Source organism: Pholis gunnellus (genome assembly GCF_910591455.1).
Source record: "Pholis gunnellus genome assembly, chromosome: 18".
Lineage (NCBI taxonomy): Eukaryota > Metazoa > Chordata > Actinopteri > Perciformes > Pholidae > Pholis > Pholis gunnellus.
In genome coordinates, this window is record NC_136545.1 from 12037997 (window position 1) to 12064934 (window position 26938).

Genomic DNA, 26938 nt, shown 5'->3' on the forward strand with positions numbered 1-26938 from the left:
TTCCTGGTTAAACACGCAGCTCACTGCAAGGCGTTTTTACTCATTTTATCGAACAAAAAAAATCCGACAACACGACGAGGGTTGAACTTTGCGCAGGGGGGGGAGTTCCCGTTTCAATTGCTTGAGATTTTGCTCATCAAAGACAGCAACGGGTCTGTCTCAAAACTCCGGAGAGCTAGGATATATGAAGATCGCCACCCAGTTGGTTGTCTCTCGCAGAAATGCCAGTCCGTGCTGTGACCACCAGGTTCATGTACAAGGGACTTTGCACTATTGAAGATGTCCTCACCTACCGGACCCCTGTTATCCTGCCTGAGGATGAGGTGGAAGGTGAGTCTCGTGCGTTCGGCCGGTTGGATTGTGGTCGCATGTGCTTGTTGTAACGTTAAAGAGTTGTTTATCGAGATGCAAAACGTCCAGCTGACAAACCAGTTCAGGACCCCGGAGAGCTCCATGCGGTGTGCGCTCCTTTTCCTGATTCACAAATCTGACAGTAGAGCAGCAGTGCCGATTTTCTTCATTCTGTTTAGGGTCTAAATGTTTCACAACATCTAGGATACATATAGCCTACACACTGTATATTTACATTTCTCTACTGGCTTTCTTTTTGCATATTTTTGCTTCTGATTTGGGTCACAAAATTCATTTTTTTGTCATTTGTACATCATTTTAAAATGTCACATCATCCTCTGATAATAATAGTAAAAAGGTATTAATCCTCCTGATTCTCAGCACATGCCAAGTTCTCCACACATGGCACATTGTCATAAACTTGTGAGTAAAAGACATTGTTGAATACAATGTTTCCTGGCTGTATCCATGGCACCTGTAAAGACTTAACTGCACTGGATTTCACTTACTGTAAGTCGTTCGTGCTTGAGCCAAGAGACAAGACTTCAGAGTCAGAGGGACAATGCTTGAAATTTGCACAACAAAAGACGAGCCTGAAATACAGGGAAAAAAGGGCTGTGATGAATGGAAAACGTATAACTATAAAAATGCAGATTAAAATATAATTTCCATATTAAACTCAGCAATAAGATAGGAGATTGATTCATTTTTGAGTCTTAAATTAAATCCTCTCATCTCTTTCCGGTTTGTGTGATGTATTTTGTCTTTGATTAATAAAAAAAAAGAAAAACGACCATCCATAGCACAGTGTTGCACTTAGGCCATCTAAAAGATTCATTAGAGCATTATGATCGTTCTTTCAATAGAAACCTTAGTGCATAGCCGTTAAGAACGAGGTTTTGTTTTGGCAAATGGTCCTCACAGCGAGAAAGCACATCTGGCAGTGACTACAATGACGAGATAACTCAGATCAGATTTGATATCACCAAGTCTTTTATTCAGAGGGAATTCCATTTCCCTTTCTTTTGTCTGCAGGTTGCCCGCGCCCACAAGTGGCTGCCTGCCTTTTCATTTGACATTGAAAATCCACTATCTGCAATGATGACATAAATTTAATTAAAAGGTTGGTTGGCTATGGAAAAAGCAAGAATTTAGACCAACAGTAAAATCGAGTGTTGTGTGTTGCATGAGAGGCTGTGCAGCCATTGACGACACAGTAATGGACAAATCTTTTCAAACTGTAGTTTACGGATTGATAGCTAATAAATATTCAGAACAGAGACCGACGATTCAACCGTGACTGTATTTACCCAGGGACGATTCACTGAGCACATAATGCGCTGCTTCATTTACATGGCCTCACACCTCGGCTGTGCCCAGGGTAAACAGGACTCTATACCTTTTCTCACCGAGCAGCTCCGCCAGTGCGTTAAAGAGCACTCTGCTTGTATGTAGCTGTTGAGGGAGGTGAGAGAGTTCCACATGAAAGTCTTCCATTTTCAGATCCTCAGACAGACTGAATCAGCAACCTCCCACTTACTGACCAGCTACCCTTGACACTACAACTGCTCCACCTTCACACACAGCGTGGGAGCTGCTGCTGCTGTTGTTCTGTGAACAGCACTGCGGACGGTCCACTGTCTCCGAGTGAAAACGGCTCTTTTTTTTTTCTCAGAGGTCTGCAAAACATGTTGTTTCATCCCCAGAAATATTTAATTACTACAGGGCAGAAGTTCCCTAATTGTTCAACCTATGTAATTACTCTCCCTAATCATATTTATGATTATGTTAATATATTTTTCCTATTACGGTGTGCATATACCCATGTGATTTGGGATCATCTGAGAAACAGATTACTGTAACACATCACTGTGACTGAACTACATATATCAAGCTGAAATAAGCACAGTAATGGTGTGTCTTCATGTTCACTTTATAGAATCCAGACCAACCAGATGACAACTTCTCAGGCATTAAATCCAGACGACTAAACTCTGACACCAATGTAAGAGTTTATTTGGTCTTATTATCATCTGGTCACTAAATCTTTTTGCTATTTCAAGTTTTCTTTGAAATACATTTCGGTTTACCCTGCTGTTTTTTTAACTACACAACGTCTACAGAAATCAATATGATGGCACTTAAGACATTTAGCAATTCTGTTTTAAATTTAGCAAGTAGAGACCATGAAACTCACACACAAGTGAGAATAGACAAACCTCTGTGACTCAAATCAACGGGAATCTCTCTCGGTGACATCGTTGCAGACACATTCTGACCATTTTAGTGCCCACTGACAAACACAACCCACAAGGTCAAAAGGACCTTACATCATGTTTCAAACAGACCGTAGCAGTAGAAGCCTTAGTGACCATAGTGGTAAAAGTGAACAGGAAACATGTGACAGTTTACAATTATAGTGATTTAAATTAGTCCAGGGAAGGTAAGAGGTTCCCACAAACAAAAACACATCACATATTTGATCTGCCACCAACCTTTTGAGCTCAGAAACTATCTTACATGTAGAATACAACTTCTTCAGGTTATTGACAACATCATCAGACACTTTGATGTTTAAGCAACCAGCAACTACCTCGGTTCAATGCTGGAACCAATGCAGAACGTGCCCTGAGCTGCAGAATCTCAGATGGCGACTCAAAGCGGTTTCAGTAACACTCCGACTGAATTCAACTAACTCTAATTTCTCAATGGATAACTTAATTTCCTATGATGTGTGTCTTGGTAGCATTTTAAGAAACATATGATTTCAAAGTTAAAGAACAATAGGAAGGAAAAAGAAAGACACTGTTCATCATTCAAAAATAAGATTAATGACACTGAATTATTTACTGGCACATTTAATGAGGATGTTTCTCGCTGTATAACAAATACGTTTGCAAGTAGCATCATTCAAATGTAATAAACGAACAAATAACTTTACAGATTTTATTTTAAATGCATCGATGAATTAAATGATTACAATCAACCAATAAAACGTGGATAATTATTCAGTGGCACGCTCGAGACTCCATAGAGATTATCTGAAAATCTTTATAATCCTGCCGTCTCAAGACATTTGTCATCTTTAATCCGACATTGTATCTGTATCACAATCATATCTGCAATATTAACTGTATATTCACCATGGCTGCATCGGACATTGGCTACGATATTTAGAGAAATCTTTATAATTCATAGCAAATAGTGAGGATTACAGACACGTCCTCTGAATGGAGTCACTATTGTGTATACTGGGTGAGTTTTAGGGAGGCTGATTAAGTACTCACAGCTCTTAATGGAACTGCGGTTTCCAGGGAATGTTTTTCGAACAGATGGTTGCCATGCAGGTCAGTGTCAAGGCTTCCGGCCCGCTCCTTCGCACTAGTGTCATGCAGTTGTCATAAACCCTGATATGTATTCAAACCATTACTACTGAGCAAGCAACTGTACCACAGTTTCGTCTAAAACTGTACAAAGGCCTAGTTTATGGATTTGAGCTTTTAAAATGTCTCATCCAAAACCTGATTAAACGTGAGTTATTCTAATTCATTTACATTTTAATGGACTTACCTTGGGCTTTGGGTCGTTAAGTAGTCTCTGTTATAAATATCGCTCAATGGAAGGAAAATAAAAAAATGTTCACTAATGCTATATACTTATTGATGCCAGTGACATAGCAGTAACCCGCTCTATTGTTTGTGTTCAACACACCCGTTTAACATTTATGTGTGTGTTTACCCTGTGTGAAAAAGTTACAGTCACTGAGCATCATTTTGCAAATATGTGGACATTGTGCTGTGCCAAGTGTGTATCCTCATTTAATGAGCGCAATATTAAAACCAAGGTCCAGAGCCAAGTTCAGCCCATTATGCATGAACTACTGGGATAACTGAATACATCTATGATACTTTGGCCAACATGCATTAAAATGTCTCCAACACCTTTTATAATCACACTCACAAATGTAAACAAAGTCATGTCTAATCATGTGATTGTGTGCATGCACATATAGTACATGTGAGGTAAGAGACAGATCTGTAGAAATATTCTGAATGTAAATCACCAGGATCAGTAATAATTTAAAGACACTCTACATAAACCCATTTTAATGAACATATAATAATTATATCAAATGTCTTACTGAAAATAGGATCTGACCGTGTCAATATTACAATTACTGAAACACATGTCATAACTTACAACAAGCTGGCAGACACTCAAACTGCACATGTGTTGAAACCGATAACACTCTCGTTTTATGGCTCAACAGTCATGACTTCCCGGCAGTTAAACTCTTGGAGGTCTCTTTGAGCTTGTGTCACTCCTCGGTGCATCGCTGACGGAGGAAGTGAACAGTATTAATAGATCACAGCCAGCAGGAGAATCCCCCAGACGTCAGGCATTGTAGCGAAGTGTAGACCGTCTTCCACTTTGTATGCAAAGCTGTCGTCTTTTTGCTTACAAATGGAATGTTTTTTTGCAGCAACATTGTCACAAGACAAGTATATGCCTGCTATGTATGTGTGTGTGTGTGTGCGTGCGTGTGTGTGTGTGTGTGTTGCTGCATTACAGCTGTCAGGGCTCTATAACTGTAAATATATTGTACACATACAGAGTGATATTTGTCAGGTCAGATTTACAATGACGAGATATGTTCTTCACACATTACATTGTTTTTGATTTCACAGCAAACTAACAACAACAACGTTAAAAAGCCACAGACATGACACGTACATCTTTGCTGTAGGTCGATGTGACTTCCTCTGTGGTCAATGACAAATGTCTGGTCATTACGGCTGTCACCGTCATAGTTACAAGCAACATCATTTGTTACAAGATGTTAATTATGAGACTGTGTCCTTCCTCTCCCCCTTTTTCCTGTCTGTTGACTACAAACTTTCATTTACATCATCCTACTGAATTGGGATACAAAATATAAAATCTGCTACTGTTGTCTTTCAATATAACTGAGAGGTGAGAAAAGCTGCAGGTCAAGTTACCCACAAAGATTCAATCTGAGGCTGCATCCAATACAGTAACCTGAAGGATTCGCAGGGTTAATCTCTCATAGCCGAGCCTCCTTCATTTGTGAGAGAGATGGACACAATCTCAACAGAAAACATTCGTTAACAAGACCTTGCAGTGCAAAAAAGAGAATGTTAATCAGCCGGCTTCTTTATTTTGTCAGTATTTTATCATCCTTGCTCAGACAACACACATCTTTGAGCTCTTTTCATCTCGATTTCAACTACACACCTGTTAAGTCTCATAACTCCATCTTGCGCGGTTGTGACGCTGTCGCGGCTGGTAATAATGTCAAGCTCTGGTTGTTAATAATCATTTTATTCCCCCTAAATGATCACGTAACATAATTTCAACTCAGCCTTCAAAAAGCTGCAGGTAGAGGAAGTATGTAAACAATGTTGACAGCTGGAGCTGTTTTGGCTGCAGGGCTTGTGGGGCACGTCCTCTACGTCTCTGGTGACGGTGTGTGTGTGTTGTATGTAAATGTAATAATGTGACGACGCTGTAAATCTGTGAGATGAGGTGTAAATGTGTGGGACCTGGGATGATGGGTTGATTGATCATTTTTATTATGTGTTTGTGTTGTTATAAGACGAGAGTCAGAGGGGCAACAAAGTACCGTATGGTGTCTCATGTTTTGTCGCATCATGATTCATCATATTGTATTTTTGACTGTGTTTATCCAGTGTGACTCCCCTGACATTTTTGTGGTTATTTTGCAAAAGCCTTTTGCTTTTGCAGATTCAATCAGGTGTGTATAAATGGGTTATTTAGTACAGTATTTACTTCTAGCATCCACTTTAAGTTAAACCATGAAGTTACCTAATTAAAAATCTAGCACCATACAAACTTCCTGTTTGACTATTATCGATGTGAGATTTCTGCTTATGTACTTTTGGGTTTATAGTAAGCCAGAAGCATCAGTTGGATTTTGTAAAATAACAGTGTTGACAGCAGTAGTTGCACATTCGAGTGGTATTTTCACAGCCCTCATTAGTTATGTGTACCTTTGCAGTACTCTCACAGTATTTGTATGATGTATAGACCTATTTTTGTCCTCCATTAAGGCCCTCTCAGCTGTACAGCGTTTTTATTTTTGTAGCCTCTGGTAAATATGATTCACATGTGCAATATCAGAAGGATGTCATGGGTGTCATCAAATCGTTATTATTGTAACCACCTGGGAAGGGCTCTTATTTAATGAAAAGAGTCTGATTCACCTCCCGGCGGAAGATTTGTTATCCTCTAACCAATTTTCCGTTACTACCTCAATGAGTTCCCTTTTGATAAGAAAAACACTTCAATTTAGGAACAGCTGTGACGCCCCTCCCACTGTCCCGGTTGTGCTGGCCGACCTCAACAGGGCAGTTGGCTTCACATGGGAGGGTCGTTAGCTTGATTAAGCTCACCTGGACTTTCCAGGCTGTAAAAGCCGGTCCATGTGCTCACTGTCTCGCTCGCTTCCTACAGCAGACGCCCACCCTGCATCAGTGCCTTTTGTTTTTGCACCTCCAACAGCTCCACAGCTCATAAGCCGCACATCCACGCTCCGCTTTCATTTGCTGAAATTGCTGATCCACACACTCTGTTCACTGTACACAATGTTCCGTTGTGTGAACCTTGAGTTTAATGAATTATGTTTGGTTATAACATTGCGTGGACTCCCTTCTTGTCACATTACCTGAGCCAGTTTGTGAAACACACATAACCCCACAGTTTTTATTATTAAAGGACCAACGTGTAGGATGTAAGGCTTTGTAATAACAGACATTGAATTGTTAATGTTGTCGTTAGCTTAGAATGAGCCCTTAATATGTACATAGGGAGCGGGTTCACCATGTTTCTACCGTAGCCCAGAATGGACAAACCAAACACTGGCTAGGGCTTCAATGTTTTTTACATTACTTGAAGGTCACCGTAGGTTTTCTACACACTTAGAAAGCGAGCGGTGAGCAGAGTGGTAATCAGTTGGTTTCAATATATCTGCAACCTCACTGCCAGATGCCACTAAATCCCAAACACTGCTGACTTTAAGTGGAGAATGCTTGTTAGGGCAAGTGTCACTCTTTGTAACATGTTTTCCCCTCTGCACTTGGATTCTGAGGTTGCTGTAAAAACATACCATATTTAAGAATGTATCCAATTTCTTTATTTACATCCCTTTCATCAAAGCAAGGGTGCTACATCTTGGATTGACACAAAAGATCCTGTTGTTAGTGAAAAGACCCGAATCTCTCTTTTAAATGATGTTGAGTTTTTTAATGTGACTCGACCATCTGCCTAAGAAAATAAAGACACTCATCTAGATTAGAAACAATTGAATTTAACATCTGATTTTGAGACAAAACATATTGTGAATAGCGTCGCAATACGTCCATGCATGCACATACAGCAGCTTTGGAGACTGCCTGTTGTTATTCTCTTCTCTTCAGTTCCTGTGGAGCAAAGAGACTTCTTCATCTACCTCCTGCTGTATTAACTTTACTACCGTTTCCTGTGCAATGTCATCATCGTTACTGAGGGGGGAAGAGGGATTTTTGCAGTGAACTGGACAATCACCGTAGGGCTCCGTTCCTCAAGGATAACCTCAAGGAGAACATTGTTCCGTGATATAAAGACGACACTTGTTTCCCCTGAACCTCACACGTTGTCTTCTGCCTTCCTTTTCTTGGATTGATGCAGACAAGCTCTGTTTTATGTACTTTCTGTCCAGTTAACAGTTCCAGTTTCACTGAAACGTATGGTTTGGCAAGTGACCGATTAAGCAGAAAGCCAGGAGAGCTCTTTTTTAAAACAAGTTTCAAAATATATCATAATAATATATCGAGCCGATACGAACCACAGGGTGGACAAACGCATTATTATTCACTTATGGAGACGGCCTTGGCAGAGGTCTGCGCTCTCCAAGTGCCCTTTCAGTTTAAAAATGTTAAAGTCAATTTAAAAGAAAAGTCACATCCCTGACAGACAAAACAATAGAACTAGTCACATTGAGGACTATAGCAGCAAGCTGATGGGAGCCACTTCAAAGTTGCACGTGTCACATGTGAGATAATGGGACCACCTGTAAATACACAGAGCCTGGACAGTCTGTAGGTTTAGAAATCACAGCAACAATGCGATTCTGATGCTGATTCTGGAAACTAATGTCTGAACAACATCAATATCAGTTTGCAGTCCTCTCAGAAAGAGACACCAAATGTGGCATCAAACGGTGCTAATGTACCAAAGTGTGTTTTAAAAAATAATGCCAACTTTATAAAAGGATTTTTAGGAGATTCTTGATACAATACTCTACATTGCACCATTAAGTGAACATTTCTGTTCAGTTTAGTCACCGTTGCATATTTCACAGTTAATGCATAATGAGCATTTTTACTTTGTGCCCCCTGTTGTGGTCTCTTTTAATGACAACATGGCCACTTTAACACTTTCAATGTATTGTTTTCTCATGAATATCATGAATGTCTGGTTAGCTTCTTTTTGAATTCGAAATGGCAGGTTGAGGATATCAAAGTGGTGCAGTTTCATCTCACCAAATGCCATGTTGGTTTCCCCACACTATTCTTCTGGCTTAAAGCCATTATTTGGGATTTTCCCAATTATTTAGGTGAGCGAGCTTCAATGGCCTTTCTGCTGCTGCCAGTGGCAACGGCACTCTGCCAGTGTGCAGCAGTGGGCTTCTTGGCATCAGCCCTCGTCATGGACCATTTTCATGGATGTTTTTAGCTGCACCAACGACCAGCATGAAGCACTCTGCCATCACTCTGCTGGTCGGTCAGAAAAGGTCAATAGGATGTGTTGGTTCCCATGTTCTGTTTTAGCTCACTTGGAAGGTCAGCAGACTTTTAAGTCCAGGGTTTAGATCTCACGGTCGGCAAAAGTGTCTCTTTGATGTTCGGGGGCACATAAATTCAAGCTTATCACAAATTGTATACCAGCTCCTACAAAATTCGTGGGAAGTTTGGGATTGAGCCAAGAAGTAATCTGTGTGCTGAGACGGATGAGACGACACCTGGTTTAATGAGATGATGAGCGAAAGACAAAGGTGATGATCAAGTCAAAGACGCTAAAACAAACTGCTCTCCGTTGCCGAATAAATGAACATCTAACAGCTTGTTTGCTCTACAGGAAACAATCTGCATCATGATTTGTTGGCAGCTGTTGGTCTAACCTGCCATGAAATTGTCAGTCAATATTTCATTTTGCACTGGCATGGCACAATTTAATGAAATGGTTGGTCAAATCCCTTTTGTTTCAGTAAACTCAAATATATCAATCTGTCATTTGCTTTTGGCCTCAAGTGTCCCAATCTTCCAACACGTGTAACACAGGATACAGGACACGTTGATTACATCAAATATATTCTTGTGCCACAAAGTAAAAAAGCAAACAAAAACTGATATTTCCTCTGTGGACCCCCAAATCCTTTTCAAGACGATGCAGTGCACAGTCACCAGGATGTAAAGAATGCGCATTATCAGATGAAATATTTACTAATTTAGACGACGGTCTCGACACACTCATGCCTCAATGCATATTTGTTATTGATGATTTACACACAGTAAGTTAGATTTTGCTGTATCTAAAGTCAACCGTGATTACACAATATGTTCAAACTGATTGTTTGGTATTTTTAAATCCATGTCAATAAGCCCTCTAACACATCTACCAACGTATTTGTTTCCTATCCGTTCAGTCTGGAGGGGCATATTTGTCAGTGTGGACACACCCATGACTGTGTTTTTACCCTTGACTTGACTCACTGATGATGTATTTAGTTTGACTCAGTGTTACAGTCAATGCCATTACCTCAAAGACAGACACTCTAAAATATTGTGACACATCGGTCGTAAAAGATCTAAGTCACTGGAGATATTTGACAGCACTTTTACTGTCAACGTAACGTCACTGACTTGAGCAGTGACTTATTTCCCACCTAAATTAATATTGTTAAACAAGTTGGTATTAAGTAAATTCTCCGAAACTCTTATCAGCAGAATGAACCCTCAAAGGTTTGGTCATACAGACAGACCGTGGTTACTTTCTGCTGCAGGGGAAATGCTGAATTAATTAAAACAAATATCTTGCGGTTACTAAATGTACAAGGACTTTCATGGTTTGGCCCTGACTTTAGATAACCGGGCTGTTGAACCCTCAGAGCAGTGCAAGGTTACTTAGACTCTCTGCCCAAGGACTGTGTCTGCTGAATGTTTTCAGCAAAGCTACATTTTTACCAGTTACCAGTTTTTGCCAGTTCCAGTTCAAACAACAATGGGGGCGGTTCTGAAGTATCGTGTGTATACTCTTTGTACATATGTATGTACTGTATCTCTGTCTAAATGCATCTGTTTTATGCTTTTATGTTTGCTGGCATGTGCAGAATGCTCTGTTATTGGCACCAAAAGACTCCATAGTGATGCGTTTTAAGATTTACTAACTATCACATGCACGAGTTGGACATGATAATGTAAAATAATAAAAATAATTATCACTTTGTAGAGCTTTTAATGAGTACTTTCTGGTGAGACTGTATCAGTGATGTATTTCAAAGGCTGCACTTGTACTGTGTTGCACCATATGGTGTTCAAATGATGTGTTGACATTCTGCATTGCATTTTAAATTAACTTCAAAATATGGGCCCATACGAAATGAATATGTCTACATTGCCTCTGTAAATTCTTGGTAAATAAATGTAAGATCTATATAAATATAAAATAATATGTCCTATATTAATAATAAATCTGATTTATTAATTTATGTAATTAAGCTGAACTATTGTGATGGCGAAGGGTGGATGATAAAGAGAGGAAATAGAGGGATATTGTTTATGGAATGCCAAACCATTGTCTTGAAGAATGTAAATTATTGTATTTCTATGTTGTAAAACCAGGTGATAAATCAGAGATGAAGTATTTATTTTCAGGGAAGTAGAGACATAGTGGATTCATCTGTCACAACATTTTTTAAATATTCCTTTCTTACGGTGTGAAACATCAGCAGTCCAGCCACTGCTCAGCTCGCTCGGTGAATTCAATTTGTCACTGGCGCCAGGGGTCGTGACATTGGCTCTAGGGTGGTTGCTGAAGGAAGATTTTTTTTTTTGAAACTCAAACAGCACTGCTGGCTTTAATTTAGACAAATATGTCGTGTCTGCAATGTCAAGGTTTGGTAGAGACAGTGTCATTGACAGACCTCAATGACTGCACCAAAGACAAAAGGAATATTGCAACAGTTGTATTGTCCCACAAGGTTATCGCCTGCCACTTTGGGTTCACTTGTAAACTGCAGTCTCTCAGTCATTCAAGTACACAAGATAGATGATAGGTGCTTGTCCACTTGTCGGTTTGAATACAAACTACAGGTGATGCTTTCCCAATCACACACTTCTTGCATGCAAATTAGGTTTCTCCGTGATAGAAGCAGTCAGTATAATGTATTCATTCGAGGTTCAAATGAAGTTCCATAACAGCTCTTGCAGCGGTGTCCAAGTAAAACTGAATGTGTAGGTGAGTTTGTGTTTTAGCTTATGTTGCGGTTTGATGACATAACCTGACTGAGCCTAGATTGGCTAAAGTGCTTAGCGGTGGGACTGAGCTGTGTCCGTGTCCCACTGTCAATTATGTTGATTAGCATCATTTACTTGTTCTTCTCAGCACTTTCCCTTTTTCCCCTTCTAGTATATGAGACTAGCATTGGACATGGACATGCTAGCTTATATATTATTCATGTGTCATTTATACATTGGTATAATTTCAACCTTAAATGTTACATTTTCTTAATTGCATGTCTTGTTTCATCTAATGACATGTAACTACTGAGCAAGCATTGAAGAGACTTGTATAGGATCTACATCAAAAAGAGGCACAAAGGTTCAGTGCCTTTGATGTGCAACTTGGCTTTTTTTACCACTTCAAACAGAATTTTGTGATGCAGGGTGAGGACGGGAGCCAAATGGCAATGTTTGTGGATTATTCACCAAAAGTTGTTGTTAATTATAAACACATGAATCTTCTCGCTGCTTTCTTTCACCACCAAGTGTGCTGTGGCTATTCTAACAGGTGTTAGCTGTGAAGGTGTCTGTTGGTATACGTCTATAAAAAATAACAAGGAATTTGCACCAACCAAAACACATTCTATAATATAACAGGTCAGGGAACAAAATAGAGGAGGGCCCTCCGCCAATCCAATCTGAAATGTAATGGATTTTTCCTTGGCCCATGCTACACCCTTCCACCAAGTTTCATGAAAACCGGGCCAGTGGTTTTTCTGTAATACTGCTGACAAGCTGACAAACAAACCCACAACCAAGCTGAACCGAAAACATAACCTCCTTGGCAGCGGTGATACATCTTGATATGAACTGGAGCCACACTGTATCTTTATTCTATTCATGCAACTCAGGAAAATGTTACTTCACTGACGCTGTGCGGCACTTACATATATATAAAGTCTCTCACCATGGTGCTGAAACATTCAACTACAGTCTCTCTGTCTCTCACCGTGGTGCTGAAACATTCAACTACAGTCTCTGTCTCTCACCATGGCGCTGAAACATTCAACTACAGTCTCTCTGTCTCTCACCATTTCATTTTCCTTGTAATGTGGGAACATTGCTAATTTAGTTTATTAGCTTTTGGACAACAATGGAACTTTATACGAGCATATAATAAGAGCATATCAGGATTTGTCTACACAGATAATGTGTGATCACATCACTGTTAGTTTAGGAAATTTCATGGGAATTATTAAAACATAAGAAAAAGATATATATATATAATATCACCAGACTTATCCTTTACTACCTGTGCAGTATTTGGAAGAAAATCTGCTTTCTTACTGCTTTAAGGTACCTTAAACTCTTACTACAAACATGGTGTTCAGACATATTTCAAATAACATTCTCAACTGAGCCAGCATGCTGTTGCTCACAGTGTGAAATTGTGATACATTTATATTAACATGCCGTTGCTACCTTCCTCTCCACACTCAACATAATTACTGCCCTTCTTCTCCAAACAGAGATCCGTGAGGCTTTCAAAGTATTTGACCGTGATGGGAATGGCTTCATCTCAAAGCAGGAATTGGGGACGGCCATGCGCTCACTGGGCTACATGCCCAATGAGGTGGAGCTGGAGGTCATCATCCAAAGACTTGATATAGATGGTATGTTCTCTCTCTCTCTTTCTCTCTCTCTCTCTCTCTCTCTCTCTCAGCGAGTTAAGAAGACTGTTGCATTTATTCCAACATACAGTATGAGCTAAACAGTGACAGGTTTGTATTTCTGTCTGTTCCATCAGGTGACGGTCAAGTTGGCTTTGATGAATTTGTCACATTGCTCGGTCCTAAACTCTCTGCTGCTGGAATGCCTGATAAGTTCCATGGAGCAGACTTTGATTCAGTGTTTTGGAAGGTATACGTTGACATAAGTATCCGCAATCAAGTCTATACCTTTTCATGTATCAAGTGTCCTCATTGAATCAATTCTCTTTCCTCTTTTTAAGTAAGTTTCCCTTCTGGCTTCTCCGTTGTTGCGTGATGCAGAGTCATCTGTTTCAATTAGATGACAATACAGAAATTACTGATATAAAATCTAGTCATTTAAATAACAAAATTCTAACATTATTCTCACATTATGCATAATACTCTCACATGCTTCTTTGACTTTTCTCATTAACTAATTTCCCAAATGGCCTTGACACACTACACCACTCTGATAATTACGGTACATCACATAGTATCATATACCGTATACATGCATTTAGTTGCATAATGAAGTAAATGCGTTCACCGGGAGCTGCCCTGTACCACCAGTATATATTGTTGTTCCACAGCCTATTTGCGTCTCTGAGGGGATGTGAGACAGGAGTTTTTCCTCTGCTAATTAGACCCTTCTTGGTGTTTTATGTCTCCCCAGTGTGACATGCAGAAACTCACTGTGGACGAGCTGAAGAGACTGCTTTACGACACTTTCCGTGACCATCTCACCATGAAAGACATTGAGAACATCATCATGACTGAGGAGAAACACCTAAACAGTACAGACTCCCATGTGGACATTGACAGTATGTCACATTTTATTTCACACATTGTTCAGACATTTTTAAAGCTCCGATGAGACGCTAATATTTCTTCTCAATCTTTCCACAGCAAGCCCGACTCAACAGGAAAAACACACATGTGTGCGTAAAAGCCTGATTTGTGCCTTCGCCATCGCATTCATCATCAGCGTTATGCTCATAGCAGCAAATCAAATGCTGCGCAGAGGAATGAAATAAATGCTACACCAGCTGGTTACAAAGGAATTTAAGGAAGGACAATGGAAATTTAAACATTCACCAAAAATACTGTTTTTGGTTTTGCTCAATGTTTTCATCACCCACGATGATTCTGTCACAGCTTCTCTCGATAAAGGACAAAATGATGTCACGCAGTGGGTTTGTATGACCACAAATAAAAGCATAGAGGTGAAAATTTAAAGAAAAATATTTCAAGGGCTGATTAGTATTCAAAAGAAGAGTATGTCATTAATTCAGAATTATGATGTTTTTTAAGAAATTAGATAGGAAAGCAGACTGTAGAAGTGCGTGCTGTAGTAGGCTAATAGCTGTGCTGTATCTAATATATCAAAACATATTACTGTTGTTGACTAGAACTCTGCCATTTGTAATTCACCCTATAATTATATAACTGACGATAGTAATAAAGCAATACAAACATGTTCATGGGCTGCATAGTAAGTAGCTTTAAATCACTTAACAATAGATGACTGGTTTCTGCAAAATGTGTCTCTTTTAAGTCTACATCTGTGTCTAAGATTTCCAGTCCAGAAGTCCATCCAGTTTAATTAACATACTTTGCTGTCCTCGCATCATCTGTAATCTAAACCTCAACAAAAGAGTAGTGACTAATTCCAAACACAAATCTGTTAAATGTAGTATTTAAAACATTCTGCAACATATTAGCCATGCTAGCGGTACGGCTCTAATGATGGCAATATCTGTCTGTCAGTTCATCACTTTGTCTTAAATATCTCAGAAACAGTTGCATGGAACGACATGACATTTTAAACAGACGCTCATTATTCCCAGAGAATGAATTGTACTGACACCAGTGATCCCCTGAACTTTTCTGTAATGCCACCAGCAGATCAAAGTTTTCACTTATCCTGTGAAATACCTCAACATCTACTAAATTAATTGGCATGAACTGTGGTACAGGCATTAATGGTTCCCTAAGGATGTTTCCCAATTACTTTGGTGATCCCCTGAATTCCCGTCTTGCAACAATCAAATGAACCTCTGCTTTAAACTGTGGTTTGTGCTACTTAGCAAATGTTAGCATGCTAGCACACTAAACTAAGATGGAGAACATGGTAAACGATAGGATAGGATTGGATAGGATTGGATAGGATATATACTTTATTCATCCCCAAATGTGTATGTTACAGCAGCAAGGATATACTTCTGCAAACTACTAAACATAAGCATAGTAGTATTGTCATTGTTAGTGTGGCCATGCTGCCATTAGCATTTAGCTCTAAGCACTGCTGTGCCTCACAGAGCTGCTAGCGTGGCTGTAGACTCTTGCTAAGATATTGTTGAACAGCTTTAGGACAACACGTAGAGGGTTCCTGGAAATCATGCTAATCTATTTAGGTGCACTGCTTTGTTTTTTTCATTAGATGCTACAAACAAACTGTGAACACATATTTTGTAAAAAGATCATGTTATTATCCAACAAGTCCTCGCTCACCTGAAACAGAGGAGGTTCGTTAATCAAGACAAATGACGATCACACAACTCGTAAAACATGTGTTTCATACTTACAGTCTGCCAGCGATGCATGCACAATGCTACATATTTAAATTATGTGCATCTAGGCACCAAAGTGAGTCCCAATAATGGCTCACAGAGACACAAGACAAGACAAAAGCTCTGCTGTATGACCTGAGTTACCAGCTGGGATTAAAGTCAACCATGGAAAGTTTAGAGCTTTGACAAAACTGACTAATATTCAAAGCAAATGAAAATGAAGGATATTCATTTCACATGAAACACACTTGCATGTGCATTCAACTAGAAATATGTGTGTTCTATGTGCGTGAGATCAAATTTTGAACGCTAGTGTATGTATTCAAATAATTATGCAATTTGTATAGTAATTAATCAAAAATAAGCAGAATTTGACATTTTCCTGTAAATGTCTATTTTTGTGGACGTGCAGACAATATCAAAACACTAAATACTTTGAAGTATGCTGTGAAAAATAATTTAACATATCATGAAAAACAACATAGTGTTTAAAGTATAACATGATTATATTTTCTTACTTGGTAAAGTGGTACATTCAATCTATGTGTTTTTATTATGAATGTAAGCATAATATTTTGTATAAAACAAACAATACAAAAGATGTACAAAAAAATAATTCAGATACAAGTTCTTGTGTGTATTAATGCCATGCACTTACATTAACTTTTCTGATTTGTTAAGATTCATTTTTCAGAATTTTTTCTTTAACAAATATTATAAACAAAATGCTATATATTTTTTCTTGCTCTTTTTATCTTAAAGTTTATCAAAGTTATATCACAAGAGGAAATGTATCATTCTGGCAATAAAACTGACATTTTATCTCATACATAGTAGCTGTTTATGTATGAACTACTTATCCAACATCACATTACCTCTTCATGTGAACATATCAAGGTATGGGATTTGTGTGAACGTAAAATCTAGTTATTGTGTCAAATATTGTCTTAAGACATATAAGCAATTGCTGTGTCCTATTCTGTATGTTACAGTGCTTTAATGAGCAGATTGTCTTAATTGTTGTTGTTGATTTGAACTGTGGATGTCTTCTGTCCTGTGCCTTTGTCATTCACAGTAAAAAAAACTGCACTCTCATGCCTTGACTTAAAAGTAACGTAAGAAAGATTTTTCAAAAGAAGGGAAATCAATTTTACAAAATCATCAGTTTTGACAAAAAATGAATCTGATGCTAAATTTATTTTTGAACTGAAATGACTTAATTAACAGTAATCCAAGTACCAATGAGCATCAATGTATTACTTTCTCTCTCCCTGATAAAGGCCCCTCTAACCTTCCTCTCACCATTTGTATCAGCCTGCTGTGGGACATTACTCGTAATCTTATTGTCTAGTTTGGGAATAGCCGGCGCTGTTTCATTTCTGTAGCTGTTAATGCACATTTAGAGGTTAATGCATCTATTGTACACTAATGTAAGCGGTGTCTAGATGCATGTAATCCAATAAAAACTAAGGCATTAAAAAGGAGCTTGCTAGTTGTGTGTTCTGTTTACAAATGTGACATTGATTGCAAATAAAAGCTGAATAAGACAAATATCAAAAAAACAAACATTTACTGTGGACATTCAAGTACATGGGTTAAGAAAAGAGGATCAGATCTCGAAGGGTATGCTTTTTAGGGTACACATGAATTTCAGACTGGAATTCTGAATTCGTTCTCCATTAAACACTTCAGCAGTGGCGAAATGTCAGGATCTGATGGTGTAATGGCCCTCACAGTGCAGCACCAGACATGTTAAGCACGGGCGAGTAGCAGCTCAATGCCTGCAAGAGAGGGGAAAAAGCCTTATATTTCCTTGTAGCAATATAGTGATGCACTTCATGTAGTATATGGACACAAGCACTCAAGCATTGGAATAAAGAGCTTTCGGGAAAAATAACATGCACGGTCAATTGCTGTAGTGGGTAATGTTAGGGAGAACTGCGGCAATGGCAATGGACCATGTGTGGAACTAAACGGGTTCAAATAGAAGTGAATGAAGTTACAAGCAATTGACTTTAGTTTCAATTTAATTTAATATGATTATTTCTGTTATGAGACACTAGCGTTGGCATTTAGCCGATGGTGTCTTGCAGATTGCAACCATCTACTGTGAGTACCCCTCTGCTCACCCCTCCCTTTCCAAGCGTGTTGGAGAACTACGGTGACCTTCAGGGAGAGTTAACTTTAGGATTTTTAGTACAACTAGGAGCTACTCTAATCAATACTCTGCTTTTCTACATGACCAAATAATTGCTTTTAAAAACATATATAGAATTTCAAAAACAAATACATTCAGAACAGCATTAGAATTCATATTTAAAATGTATCTAAATAGTGTTTATAGAGCAGCAACAGTTATGTTTACAACAACAAAGTCACTATTTAAAGTCATTAATAAAGTTTTTTCTTTGTAAAGCCTATTTTAACATCTTACAGTGGTTTGTGTCTAAAGGGAAATATATTTATAAAGTGTAAGTTTCTTAGTACAATTCATCATCTTACTAAAAGAGAAAAATAACATTAATATCTTCTAATGTGGAGTATTAATCACTTGCGTCACTCCTCATGGTGCCAGAGATAATTCATTGATTTGTAAAGAAAAAGTGAACTACGTAATGTAGTTTTAATTGCTACTGCCAAGAGTACCATTATGTGTCAAATGTATTGATCACTCAATTGATGAAACAGGTACCGGGTGTGCAGAAAAATACTTTGCTTCACTGAGAGATGGTTTATAGGTTTAATGTTTAAGATGTTTTATTGTTTAACGTTACTCAAATATTGGCCAAGCTGCTGAAGTCTCTTTCCATGCCTGATGTTTGATTGTGTTAATATAATATAATATCATTTGGGAATTTGAACTGAAGAGTAGCAAATCATTTTCAATATGTTAAGTATTTGCATTCAGCACTTACATTGACGTTGTTTTGATCTAGTTTGCTGTTGTACAGCATTAAGAGAAACATTTATGAAACATGAAGGACAACAGAACAGAGACTAGAAGCCTCTTTGTAAACGGAGGTCAGGTCTTTTCTTGAGAGAGGAGATCCAGTGAAGAACACCCAACGATTCCAGTAGATGGCGATCCAGCTGGATGAACCATCTGCTTCATGGTGGGAATGAACCACTCGCTTGGATTCGGTACCAGCTCAAACAAACAATATGCTTCAGATAGCTTCCCTTCAGCCTCTCAGAGCAGACCTCCATCGCATCTGAACTCAAAGTTGACTTTCACCTGGAAGTTACTTGAAAATGTGGAGAAACTTTGGTTTTAAGGGCCCGTTTTTTGTAATTTCTCATATCCATGTAAAATGTGCATTTGTTTAGCTATTCATAAGCAAACTAAAGTAGCAGTTAACTGAATACACGCGTGTCGTGTTTATAGTTGTTGCACTCCTTCTGACTCTAGAGCGAGGTTTGCTTACCCGTGCAGGGCTTGGTAACATCTGCTTTTACCTCCTCATTTAATATTTGCAACGCCAATTTGAATATGTTAGTGAAATAATTCATAGTTCACATCCATGTTTGCTTTAAATCAGACTTTTCCTTCACTTTCTTTGTTGGCGCATTGCTGGGTTTGTTGCCGTGTTGCTCCCACCGATGAGCAGACCAGTCTGAAGCCAACAGGATTTTCCCGTGTCCTTGTGTGTGACGTCAACAAAACAGGAACTCAAACATAAAGGTGTTGATCCATAGCGCCAATAGTGGTCAAAAACACCTTTAAACTCAGAGACGTATTTTGGCAAAGACAACAGAAGAAGAGTTAAGACAAAGTAGAAAAAAAAGCTCATAGCAATTTAATGAGGCTTCTGCTGGAAGCAAAAAACTAGATTTCAGCATAATCCCACTTTATGAGGAATAACCTAATCGAGAGGCCAATAAAAATGATGACACATTAACAACAAATCCAAGGGATCGGCATGATGGTTCAATGACAACAAACGACAAACTGTCTAACTATAAAAGATGTCGTGATGAAACTTAATCCACACCATTACTCTGCCCTCTTTACTGTTTAGGAAGTAAAATGGTGTTTTCAGTTGGCTGGGTTAGAAATAACATTCAATCAGAGCTGTGATTACCCCGGTGACGCAGCGGAGGACTACAATTTAACAAAATATCATTCCATCTGCTCAAAAAAAAACTCCATTTCATTCAGGACCACCACATGAAATATAAATCTGTGGAGGAGTCTCAAGGTTAGGTACACTGCCTGTATGGAAATCACTATTCTACAAACATGACACCATCTCTTGATAACACATGTATTATGTACCATTCCTCCTCCTACATAATAGTGATGTGAAGCACAAAGTGAACATCTTTCAACCCCATTCTGTGTTCACTTTGACTTTCCATCCGCCCGGAGGAGGAGGCCGGAGAGAGGGAGGGAGGTCGGGGATGGAGAGGAGATGTTGAGGTACGTCGCTTTCTTCTTGGCCCTCTTCGCTGTCGTCCTTATCTTTTAGATCTCTGCGGGGATGAATAATGGAACGGGTGAATTATATATCAACAAGGATAACCATTAGAATTGCTAAACATGTCTGAATAAGCGTTGAAACAAAAATGAAAGAGCATACCCTTTGCTACCGAGGGCACTTTGCTTCTTCTCCCTTCTGGAGAGCCACTCTTCTATACTTCGCCCAGGCATCTTTCTGTCTACATAGTCCTCTCTGTGCCGCCTCTCATCTGAAAGAAAATATCACTCCTGTCATCAACATATCAACACATCACAATTTGTACTCGACTACTATTACATATTGTTTTTAGACATGCTGGAGGACGTGCTAACCCAAGGTGCTTGGCATGCTAAGCCCTCTGCTGCATTACATTCCGGCTGTTAATCTGCACTGTGTTGATATTGTGTGACACCTGTGAGTGCAGTGTTGAATGTTAACCTCGTTATTAATAAATCATTTAGATAACACTATTTATGTTGGCAAATGCTGTGTGCATTTAACGTGTGGGATATTGCTTTGGTAGACAGCACCACCCTTTGGTTACAGCTTACCTTCCGCCTGTCTCTTTAAGATAAACAGATCCTCTTCGGACATGTGGGAAAACCTGCAGTTCGGGCCAAAATCACAAATTCCTAAAAGACACGAAAAGCGATTATTACAAAAGGGCATTTAACAAAGACTCCTGGTTGTTGGATGAATGTAAATTCAAACTGTTCCGTTACCTTTTTGGAGAAACTTCCTGCAGGGTTTCTTTGTTTGCTCATCGCACAGGATGGCTGAAGAGTCTAAAAAGATAAGTGATAATGTTGTTTTTGGTTATTTATATAATCTTCCATCATAAAGTGAGCAGCCAAGATGGCAAAAAAAAAATGGAAGCATGCTATTTCTCCAATCAAAATCTCATAAATTGGTTTAAGACCTAGACAACTTTTAAATTGTCTAGGTCTTACGTATTACGCTAAAATATTTCCACTATGAGCACATCTCAGAGGTCTAGGGTCTCACCTCTGTAGTAGTCATACCAGGCCTTCTTAGCTCTGTGATGCTGGACACCGTTCAGATGTTTCTTCCGGTTGTGCATGTTGTCCTGAAAGGACCGGTCACAGTAGTCACAGTAGTATCTCTTCCCCATGGTGCCGGCTATGTGCTCAAACCAGCAAGATGTCACCTTTTAAATGGCTGAAAGACAGAGAACAGAAACAAAAATACATTCACCTAAGCACCGTCAACACTAGGGGATTTCTTTAAAATGAAAAGACATACTGTATCTGTACTGTTATCGATTGTGTTTTTGATTATTGTTCTGCTAGATTATGGATTAATAGTTTTATCTAGAAATTAAAAATAGTCAAACATGCAGAACACAATTTCTCACAGCCCATGGCGTCATATTTGTATTCTACTTTGTTGTGTCTGCCAAACAGTCTACAAACCAAAGATAATTAAATATTGAATTTACAATTATATAAAAGGGTCTCATATCTACAGAAGCTGGTTGCTGCCCCCTACCGGTTCAGAAGTGAAGGTGCTTATGTTTTGAATGTGCTTCAGTGTGACTTCCATTTATAATCTGATGATAGAAAGGAACAACACGATTTAGAAACACACTCAGCATGTAAACGAGCAGTTTGCAGCTCCGAACAAACACTTCCCCAGATGATAATCCAGCGGAGCAAACCTTCATTTCCCTAAATATGTGCCCATAGCCTTGTTAAATGTGGATAGTTAACGCTAGCTTACATGTGTATTACATCAATGCACGTTTGATTTAAATACTTATGTATATTGAATTTAAACAGCAAAAAGCACAAACCATTGGCGAAACAGGGCTTTCCTCCTCTGTGATGTTTGATTTGAAGGACCACGCGCAGTACGTTGGTGTGAAAAAGATAAATAACACCCTGCTACCAAATAACTTATGGACCGAAAGCGGACAGGCAAGCGTGTCATAACAGCTTCCGGTCCTGCGTAGTACGTCAATCCACCGACATGGCGCTGGCTAAAACCGTCTACAATCTGCTCTTCAGGAGAACGTCCACTTTCGCCATAACCATCATGGTTGGAGCGGTCTTCTTTGAACGAGTCTTTGACCAAGGTGGTGACGCGATTTTTGAGCAAATGAATCGCGGGGTAAGTGTGTCCTTTTGTTGATTTAAAGCTTGTTTAATCCTGACCTTGTAAGCAAAGGGCGAAGCGGCGCTAACGTTAGCTAAACTAAGCTAAGCTAGCTTGCCTAGTCGAGCATCGTCTGTTTTCAACTCTTGTTTGTGGAGAGACAACCTATCTGTTCCTATGAAATACCTAACGTTATCTAATTAATGCTTTGTTACAGAAACTATGGAAAGACATCCAACACCGCTACGAGGTCAAAGAGGAAGAATAGGACGCCGCGGGGTTACCTAAGGCTGAAGTGCAACTGTTGTCACACTTCCATTATCCATTCTTCCTGGACTCTAAACGTTATCTGAATCAAAACACCGGTCAACATGGACAGTGTGCTTTTAAGTCAACCGACCTACGGGAGCTGATTGACTGTCCAGACCGCCACGAAGAAGGAGCAATGGTTCCTGTCACCTCGTCCTCCTCTTCCTGCTGTTATGTGCAAAGCATTCGTTCTCCTCACAGATTGTAAATTGTTAAATTAAAAGTGTTAATGTCATACAGATCTAGCAGTGTTTTGATTTATTATAGTGATTGATATTGTTGACAGACGAGCCTTTCTTTAAATGTTTATTCTTATGCACTAAGTGCTGTACATGTCTTTCCAATGTGTGCCTGTGTATTAGCTTCTGGAAGAAACCTACTTTTAGACCAAGGATAACTTATATTTTCACTATAACAGGAAAGCGCATCTTGTTCTAGATGATTTAAATGCATCAAATGCAAATATCTATTTTTACAATCAACATTTGAAATAATGAAGGCACTTGCAAATTATACGGTAGTACAAATGTTTACTTAAGATTTAACTTTTTTCACCCTTCTTTTTACAAAATATACAACACACAACACTGTCAATGAGGAACTGCCACAAATATTGTCATGAAAACACAATGTTGTTGAATTAAAATAATGAAGCTCTAACTCGGATTACACTGTAAAACGTGGTGCTAAACAACCAAGGCCAGCAGTTATAAGGATAGCTTATTCTGGCCAAATCAGCAGAAAGTAATCTAATCTACAAACAGTAGCTGCCACCTTTTACCAAACATATTGAAACTGAGTCATCATTTTGTAATGCCTAAATTAAAGTAAAAATCAACACAAAAATAATGATTTGCTTTTCATGCCATGTCAAACCATCATCACCGTCAATGGATGTTATGACAGGGTCATACAAGTCCACTACAATTGAAATTCATTGCATGCAACTGCACCGACCCACAGGCCTCTAGGGAGCACCCTAGCACCGTCTGTCCCACTGAAAACTGTTCCTGTCAACATCATGATAACAACCACTGATGGCTCAGTGTTTGACGTCACACCCTGCTTTGATAAATGTATGTTAAAAAGCATCAGGTGCCAGAAACATTTGTGCTTGCAGTGGACAATTAAGCAAATAAGCTTTGCACAATAATGCTAAAAACATTCACCATGCACATCTTACCAAGGAGCCGAGTAGCAACGAGGACAACATGTAGGAGTCTTATTGTCCACACGTTTAAGTGTGAAACTGAGTTTTAGCATTTGTAGTGCACAATGTATAAAAATACAACGCAAAAAGCAATTAACAGGCAACAGATGATGAGAGGAGGTATCGGAGAACTTTTATCTATAGGCCTATTTGGGAGTGGTACAAAAAAAATCCTGAAAGAAGAATTTACCTTTTAGTTTACAAATATTAATTATTATGGATGCATTATTCAGAAGAAAACTCAAAGACATCATACACACGTGTTTCAGGATAAATTGCTATATTTGAGTTCTAAATGTTTTAATCCAAGTCAAACAATAAAAACAGCATCTTTTAACCAACCCCATAGTCTAGTAAGCCACAGGTTTACGCCCAGGTCTGACAAGTATTGTATTTCAGGCGTGAGCATTTTCTCACAGATTGTCCTGAAGTTTGGATCAATATTTTTCCTCACGTTGTACCCCAGGATGGAAGACTCTCCTACTGGCTGCCAGGGCAGGAAACGTGCGTCTTGAATCTTTTGGGCCTCAACTGCACCTCCGTCCTCGATACAGATGTCCCTCATCTCAGAATTTCTTCTCCTCAGCTCATTAACCTCCTGCTTCATTCTGTCTCTCCCGTACGCCTCTACTCTGGCCCAGAAGGTAGCGTTAAAGTGCTGGTAGAGTCTCCAGTCAGCCCCGTTCCACTGTAAAGCTCTGGCTCTCAACTCAGGGGTCAGATGAGACACAGAGGAGCTCCTGCGAGCATTGAGTTTAAAATACAGGATGTCCTCCGTGGTCCAACACAGCGCGTCCTTCAGCAGGACAAGAGACTCCTCGAAATGTTCTGCTAAGAGCACAACATCAAAACGCTTCGACAAGTTATGAATATCCCTCATTACGCGAGGATCATCGGCCTCCAGGTTGTTGTCCAAACCAAAGTCAAAAAAGAGCATATTTCTGAGGTAGAATGAGTTGAAAGCGTTTGCGCTGTAGAAGCTCTGAGGATTGTTCAGAAACTCTGCCAGTTTGTTCTCTCCATCGATCCTCCAGGTGAGAGGAACTGCTCTGTGATAATAATGGAAGGACGACTCAAAGAGAGCCACCGGGTCGCGTAAGATGGTGATGTACACGGCGTCCGGAGGCAGGAGCTTGGCCACTTCTCGATGGTCAAAGCGCATGTGGTTACAGACGATGTTGAAACAGTCTCCGAGCCTGTAGTCCTTCACCTGGGAGCACAGGAAAGGCGACGGGTAGAAGAAGTCGTTGCGCCCATCGGGCAGGGCGAATTTCAGCTTGTGCTTTTCTCCAAATCGGAAGAGGATGTTGAGTATGGTGCTGCTAGCAGTTTTATGGGTCTTCATGAACATGATGTTTACTTTGGGGGAGCACCCTTGTGACTTTGTGCTTTGAGAAGGCACGCTCACATTTTTCTTCAACAGTTCTGCCACACTGAGAGCACACGTGCGTTGCTGGGAGCCCCTATGAGTAAAATATAGGGATAAGCAAACAGATCAACTGACTAAACTCAATAAAATAAATCTTTCCTTTTAAATTCTTTTACCTGTTCTTTCCTTGGCTTGAGTTCGTCAAGCAGTACAGCACCAGTATGATGTTGGTCAATAAAACCCAGAGAATCAGCCTTCGTATCACAAATGCGCGCTTGTTTCCTTTGATGCCAGACATCATTAACGCCCAAACGTTAACCTGAAGATGCAATAAGAGAGCCTGTATAGAGTAAAACATCACAGGAGGTTCAGGTGTTGCTGCAGCCGTGCCTCCTACAATATTACGTTCCCATACAACTAAACTGTGCTCTCAATTATGTTTCGGATGACAACACAAAACAAAGGAAACACAACAAAACCACTGTTGGGTTTAGGCTATACAGTCTATGGGTTTAGGCAACAAACGTGTTTCGTTAGGTATACTAAAAATATCTTGTTTTGGCTTTAAATCACTACGAAATTTAAAATAAAATCAAAACTCAACAAGATTACCTCACATCTTTATGATAAACTATAGAGAAACGAAATGATGTAAAGAAGAGGTAATACAGATCAGCAATAAAACTGCTGCTCACAGAGCCCCCATGTTTACACTTTAAACATGTTTATAGTAGTTCAATTCCATTCACAACACTCAGCAGATTTGGAAAGAGAAAAGAGACATTTACATGAAAAACTAAGCTTAGGTCTAAGAAAAATGGCTAAATATCAAAATAGATTTCTACGGTTGACACTGGACAGATGATTACTCTTCATGTCTTGTAGAGTGTCCCTGTGCATACCGGCTCTGACTTCTTATCTTTAACATTAATAGTCATCTATGTCGTCCATTTGTCACATTTGATGAGAATAACTATCACACATCTATGTATGCCTGTTAGAGTAGTTGTAATACATGATTAAAGCCGATGTTTAACATGTTTTACCTTTAAATAACAATTCTGTTGACCTATTATTCTAAAACATAATGTCATGGTAAATCAGAGAATGACACAACGTGTGCACGTCTGTCTGGGAGAAATACAAGTAAAGAGATGTATTTACCTGCAGATGACAGCATTAGCAGTGTGGGAGTGAGGATTATCCACAATGGTGAAAGAAAACCCTCTATTGTTCCACATGCTGTACACACTCCCTGAGGTCATATCTCATTGGCTGTGAGGA

At 39.3% G+C, this 26938-nt stretch overlaps 4 protein-coding genes across 5 annotated transcripts; 2 read left to right on the forward strand and 2 right to left on the reverse strand.

Moving 5' to 3' along the window:
* Positions 1 to 221: 221 nt before the first annotated feature.
* On the forward strand, positions 222 to 14655 carry cabp7b (calcium binding protein 7b; the record flags this gene model as incomplete). The annotated part of the gene is made up of 5 exons (XM_079179224.1): positions 222 to 330; positions 13400 to 13543; positions 13678 to 13790; positions 14295 to 14442; positions 14528 to 14655. 5 exons carry the CDS (start codon positions 222 to 224, stop codon positions 14653 to 14655), a joined length of 642 nt encoding a protein of 213 aa, XP_079035350.1.
* Positions 14656 to 19965: 5310 nt separating this feature from the next.
* Positions 19966 to 22584, reverse strand: zmat5 (zinc finger, matrin-type 5). Of its 2 annotated transcripts, XM_079178594.1 has the most exons (7): positions 22465 to 22584; positions 22161 to 22221; positions 21657 to 21830; positions 21374 to 21436; positions 21203 to 21283; positions 20772 to 20880; positions 19966 to 20664 (listed from the first exon to the last, which is right to left on the reverse strand). In XM_079178594.1, the coding sequence occupies exons 3-7, from the start codon at positions 21781 to 21783 to the stop codon at positions 20517 to 20519; spliced, it is 528 nt and encodes a 175-aa protein (XP_079034720.1). In that variant the 5' UTR covers positions 21784 to 21830; positions 22161 to 22221; positions 22465 to 22584; the 3' UTR covers positions 19966 to 20516. The 2 variants fall into 2 exon arrangements, with proteins under 2 accessions (XP_079034720.1, XP_079034721.1); XM_079178595.1 differs by lacking the exon at positions 22161 to 22221 and having other exon boundaries at positions 22465 to 22581.
* A 43-nt stretch (positions 22585 to 22627) lies between these two features.
* On the forward strand, positions 22628 to 23297 carry uqcr10 (ubiquinol-cytochrome c reductase, complex III subunit X). Its single transcript, XM_079178600.1, has 2 exons — positions 22628 to 22781; positions 22984 to 23297. Exons 1-2 carry the CDS (start codon positions 22641 to 22643, stop codon positions 23032 to 23034), a joined length of 192 nt encoding a protein of 63 aa, XP_079034726.1. The 5' UTR covers positions 22628 to 22640; the 3' UTR covers positions 23035 to 23297.
* Positions 23298 to 24595: 1298 nt separating this feature from the next.
* gal3st1b (galactose-3-O-sulfotransferase 1b) lies at positions 24596 to 25952 on the reverse strand (the record flags this gene model as incomplete). Its single annotated transcript, XM_079179289.1, has 2 exons — positions 24596 to 25748; positions 25831 to 25952. 2 exons carry the CDS (start codon positions 25950 to 25952, stop codon positions 24596 to 24598), a joined length of 1275 nt encoding a protein of 424 aa, XP_079035415.1.
* Between the last annotated feature and the right edge of the window lie 986 nt (positions 25953 to 26938).